General features: G+C 44.7%; 1 protein-coding gene across 1 annotated transcript in view; it reads left to right on the forward strand.

Moving 5' to 3' along the window:
- The window catches only part of SLC25A48 (solute carrier family 25, member 48), an 81,539-nt gene extending 76,042 nt beyond the window's left edge, over positions 1-5,497 (forward strand). The window contains exon 10 of the mRNA XM_006866213.1: positions 5,375-5,497. Coding sequence (XP_006866275.1) covers positions 5,375-5,497 — 123 coding nt within the window. The remainder of the gene's footprint in view (positions 1-5,374) is intronic.
- The last annotated feature ends 503 nt before the right edge of the window (positions 5,498-6,000 follow it).

Below are 6,000 nucleotides of genomic sequence, written 5' to 3' on the forward strand. Positions count from 1 at the left end.
GACACTGATTGTGCCCCAGAGGTAGGATGAGGAGTTGGATATCATATCTTATGAAGAAAGGCTGGGTGACTGAGACTGGTTAGTACGAAACAACATGATAAAGAGGGAATTTCATTTTTCTCATTATGTTTTAAAAGGTGGTAAACAAGTTTTTCCATTCGTATTATTTAATATTTTTCTTTTTTAAGAGAGCTGCACTAACGGAATTGTTCAGCCTCAATTGTCCTCTTCTTTCTTTCTGTTTTTAAGCAGAGGTACAGTTTGCAACTCAGCCTACCACCAGTATAGAGGGAAACAAGAGATTCAAACTGGGTGCACTGCTTTTGAGATGATTTTGTCTGTTTCCTAAAAACTAAATGTGTCATGATTCTAAAAACACTGGACTATTAACCACAAGGTCAGTGGTTTAAGTCCACCAACTGCTCCACAGGAGAAAGATGAGACTTTCTGCACCCATATAGATTTACAGCCTTGGAGACCCTATACAGAGTTGCTATGAGTCAGAACCAATTCAACAGCATTTATTAACAACAACAACAATTCTAAAATGCCTATTGTCATTGTTGTTAAGTTCCATCAAGTTGGTTCTGACTCATAGGGATCAGGCTTAGGCAAATTATATCACTGATATTATTTCTTCCCCAAATTACTGTGCTCGCTCTGGTAGCATAGTGGTTACGAGTCAGGCTGCCAACCTCAAGGTCAGCAGTTTGAAACTACCAGTGGTTCTGTGGGAGAAAGATGAGGTGTTCTGCTCCCGTAAAGATTTACAGCCTCAGAAACCCTGGGCAGGGTCACTATGAGTTGGAACCAATGCCATGGTACTTAACAACAACAACAGTAGAAAACATAGGTGACACTGTGGGCTAATGCATCAGACTGCAAAGTCATTTGAACTGCAAGGTCAGTGGTTCAAGCTCACTAGCTGCTACTTCAAAACCCTATATAAGGTCGCTATGGGTCGGAATTGACTTGACGGCACTTAACAATAACAACAACAACAATGAAAATATAGGCGGCACTGTGGGTTAATGTGTCAGACTGCAAAATCATTTGAACGGCAAGGTCAGTGGTTCAAGTTTACCAGCTGCTCCTTGGAAACCTTATACAGGGTCACTATGGGTCGGAACTGACTCAACAGCACTAAGCAACAACGCTAACAGCAATAAAAAATAAAGTCCTAGAAGAAAGCTGAGACCAGGTTAACAATGTCTTAAAGTCAATGGTGTTGAATATTCAGAGGCTGGGTTTAAGCAGAAGTAGCTAGATTGGTCACTTCATATTTTAAATAAAAAGTTTAAAAATTAATTTTTTCCACTACTTAGTTTAAGACATTGGTAACATATGAATGCAGAAAACGTATTTTGAAGTATACTTTTTGGTATATGAGAGATTGTGCAGTCTGAATGCCCCTCCTCAAATCTTCATTCCTCTCCTCAAAAACCATTCTGGAGACTTTGTGACATATTCCAAACGTCCAGTATGTGCAAACATATATGTGTGTGTACAGATAGATGATGTATGTTTATATAGGATGAGTGCAGCTATAACAGATAATCCATTACCTTTGAGTCGATTTCAATTCATGGTGACCCAGTATGTTACCGAGTAGAACTGCTCCGTAGTCCCAGTGTGGCGCTGTAGGATCAGCACTGGACTGCTAAACACAAAGTCAGCGGTTCAAACCCACCAATTGCTTTCCTCAGAAACCCTAAGCAGTTAACAACAACAGTACATAATGACACTTAGCAACAACACTTAACAACAACAGCAATCTTTACAGAAATCGGTCATTTGTTCATTCTTACCCTGGACCTCTGGGTGAGTTTGAACTGTCAACCTTTAGGCTAGCAGTCCAACTGTTTTTGCCACCAAGTTGTTGTTGTTAAGTGCCTTTGAGTCGATTCTGACTCATAGCAACCCTTTATAGAGTTTCTGAGGAGCAGCTGGTGGGTTTGAACTGCCACCCTGGCGGTTAGCAGTGCAGTGCTTATCTTATAGTGTCACACCAAGACTCCATAAACAGATTTGTTGCTAAGTGCTGTGGAGTCAGTTCCAAATTATAGTGAGCCGATATTGAGTATCCAAGGAGTGGCTTGTGAATTTGAGCCACCAACCTGTGGTTGGTCCATTGCTTTATCTCATAGTGTCATGCCAGGACACCATAAACATAGATAGTAACATGAAAAGAAAGAAAATTGGATTTTCTCAAAGGCAGATTTCAGGAGTCAGAAGAATGTCTTTTGCAGGACCCACGGGATGGCACCAGGTCCCAGTTGGATTGGACTCTGGCTCAAAGGAGCACCCATTCTCAAACATTTTTTTCCTGTGGCTCACGTAGAAGGGCATGAAAGCTACCATTACCCAATCAATTACAATTTCTTATGCTTCCATATCTAGTGGTCATTAAAAAATGGAAAGGAATAAAATAAAGAAAGCAATGCCCAATTTTCATAACCCTTTATAATTTACTTAATGGTTACTGGTAGTGGTGGTGGTGGAGTGTAGAAGAGAAATTAAAAAATCCATGGGCCATTCCTGCAGAAGCACTGAAGAAAGGCCTTGCAGTTGTGGATCCATTCTTGGCCCACTATGATAGTCCTCTCGTATCCCATGACCCATGCTTGGGAAGACTTATCTAAAATACGGGGTCTGAAGAAGAAACATGATTTCTTTTTAGCTGCACAGTGGTAACTGTTACGAAAGAGTTTGTGATGAGAAGAAGAGACTCTGCTCTAAGGAGAGGTATAGAGGAACATTCGTAGGTAGACATGCTTCGTGAGGTACCTGGGTCAGCCATCCTATGGTTCTTCCTCTCCCCACCTTCAGGAATTGCCCCATCCACCCCCAAACTGTATCTTTCAGCTCAGAAACAATTCCCTCTTTATGTCCAGGAGTTCAACCATGTATCTTCTCATCTTTCCATCCATCCAGACATTGATTCATATATAAATGTTTATGGTGTCTATTGTGGGCCATGCACTGTGCCTGGTGCCAAGGATTCACAGATGGCCCCTCTCCGTGGCCTGACCACTGTGATTAATGGGGAAACAGAGAAGCTCTGGTGATGAGAGGACAGCATGGGAAGAGCTGGGATGGGAACACAGAGATGGGCCATATCCGATGTGAAGTGGTTTGGAGGGCTGGCAGATCCTCTGACCAGTTTAGGGGGCATTGCAGGCTGAAGGGACTCGAAGAGGCCCAGTTGAAAGGAACAGGAACCATAAAGGAAAAATAGGTCTTTGACCTGCCCCAGTGGCAGTCTGGAGATTGCACAGAGCCAGCATATGGGGGGCTGTGCAGGCAGAGAAGGAGTGTGAATGTCACCCAGGTGGTGGGAAGTTACTGAGGCTTCTGGGAGAACCTCTGTCTGTGGTTTTGTGTTCTGAAAGCGAAGCTTCAGGGCCAACTTTGTTTACCTTGTTTGGTCACAGCTGTTGGAGGGCGGGCACATCTGCCAGTTTGAAGAGGCCCAGGGCCCCTGCAGGGTCCAGTGCTGTGGGAGAGGAGACTTGCCCTTCCAGGGAGGCCCTGCCTGGCTCTGTCTTTCAGAGAAGAGCCAAGTCCAAGCCTACAGGCAGCCTCTGTGGCACCCCCATGGAATTTTCCTCTCGGAGCCTGACCCAGTTCCTCGCTGTTACTCAGTCACTGTGGGTGAGCTTGTGGAATTCCAGAAAGGTTCACCTTTAGAAAGGAACACTAATGTTTCCAGGATCCTTCTCAGGCTTTGCCTAAATGGCTCCAGGGTTTGACTGAACCACTTAGTCCATTTCTGGGCTCCTGCTTCAGCAGTTCCCTTCCTTAGAGCCAAGGCTTCCCCCACCCACCATCCCCGGATCCATCAAGACACCCCATTCCCATCCTAGCTGCAACTTCAAGGCTGCCACAGACCCAATGTGCAGACACTTCAGCAAAGAGAGGTTATCAGACGTCCTGCCTAGCAACCAGAAAACTGGGGAAAGTCAAAGGGCCGAATGGCTACTGTTTTAGAATCACAGCACTTATTCCATGTCCTAACCTTAGTCATGTACACAGGAGTCAGATAACTGGTCTATATTTCATGTCTGACAGTTCTTGGGTCATTTATGCTTGGTTGGGGACTTGCCTTCAGCTTTGTGTTTCTCCCCAGAGTATCTTATAGGACAGCTCCTCCCAGCCCCTCCCAAGACTCTTCTCTGCTCTCATCCCATTTCTCAATTACAGTGTAATTTCTTCCTGGGAAATAGATTATGAAGTATCTGAGGATAGGAACCACTCACAGAACATTTGTCCGTGTCGTCCCAGCACAAGCAGGAAAGAAGCAGGGAGGAAAGGAAGACCATGGGGAGAATGGGAGAGCCTCTCATAGTATTCGGGGAAAATGGAAGACAAATGCAGGCTTCTGGTAGTATTAAAGGCAGAGTTTGTAAAGATAGGCCATTACTACTCAGCACTGAATGCAGTGAGTGAGGTTGAGTTCTATGCTGGACTATTGCATCTTTACATAAATAACGTGCATGTTCTATGTCTGTTTGTCAGCTGTGCCCTCCCTCTTCCCCGCAATGTGTTTCATAAATGCGCTGTATCAGTAATTTGTACATGTTTCTTTTTTAAAAAAATTTAATCAGCATGTGTGCTTATCAAAATACCTCCAGAGGGAAGTGTGTAGTTGACAAATGTAGTGTATGTGCGCTATTTGCGCAAAAATATTGTACTGACTTTGATAATAAAAATAATGGTGATGATGTATGTCAGGGAACACATATGTGCTTTAAAAACGTCATTACATTTATTCCTTCAATAATCCTAAAAGGAAATACTATCATTACCCCCATTTTACAGTGGGGAAAAGGAAGTCCAGAGTGTTTGCCACTAACCTAAGTAACACAGATGCTAGATGGCAAAGCTGTGCCATGCCTCAGCTCTGGGTCTGCAGAGTCAGGAGCACTGCCTGAGTTCTTCCTCATGCTGCTGCTCTGGCGTGTACCATGGTACCTGTGGCAGTGGCTGGTCCTAGCTAGTGTTCTTTCTGCCCACCGTTGTAGAGCGAGTGGAATGGACTGTTAGGATATCCGGCTTCCAGAGAATCGTGAACAAGAGACAGATTAATTAAGCAAATATACATGAGAGCTTGAAGGATTTAACAGTTTGCCTGTAGTAACACTAGAGCCTAGGAGAAAAAGAACCATCAGACATGACATGGGTTTGGGACAGGGACAGCTGGGACACCCTGTTGTTCCCCACCTGACCAGGTCCTTTGGGCTCTGGGGATGCAGCCTGAGAAAGGAGCCTAGGGTGGGGCAGTCCCCAGTCTTCTTTTGTCCTGAATAGGTGGCCCCATGGAGGGAGAGGGTGGAGGCCTATGCCCTGTAATAATCTGACTTCCTGTTCAAAGGTATTTTTCAGGGGCATCACCGTGAATGCTGTGCGGGGTTTCCCTATGAGCGCAGCCATGTTCCTTGGTTATGAGCTCTCACTGCAAGCAATCCGTGGGGACCAGGCTGTGACGAACCCTTGAGCCCAGGTCAGTGTACTTCCTTCTCAACCATTAGGCCTCCCAAGGCTTGAAATGCTTCTTTGTCATGAAAACATTTTGACCTTCTGAAATGTGCTCTTGCCATTCGTTTTTGTCTAATCTGTGTTAGATCTGGTTCAGTGGTCACCATTGTCACCATTCTGAAATGTCCACCTGTGACAGTCAAGACACTGTTGTGCCATCAAGTCAGTTCCAACTCACAGTGACTCTGTGTAGGATTTCTGAGAAGTGGCTGATGGATTTGAACCACTGAACTTGTGGTTAGCATTCCAGTGCTTATCCTACACCATGACTCCCTCAATAACTGGGGCTGGCACAAAACTGACCTGTTTAAAGTGAGGTCTCATTTTCCCACACAGCAGCTTTAACAGCCCTTGGAAAGAAGTGCTTTTAGCTTCATTTTACAAATTGGATGATCGAGGCTCAGAAGTGAAAACTTGAGCCAGGGTGCCAACAGGGCATCAGCTCCTGAGTCTGAGAGCCAC

Source organism: Chrysochloris asiatica, unplaced genomic scaffold (genome assembly GCF_000296735.1).
Source record: "Chrysochloris asiatica unplaced genomic scaffold, ChrAsi1.0 scaffold00087, whole genome shotgun sequence".
Lineage (NCBI taxonomy): Eukaryota > Metazoa > Chordata > Mammalia > Afrosoricida > Chrysochloridae > Chrysochloris > Chrysochloris asiatica.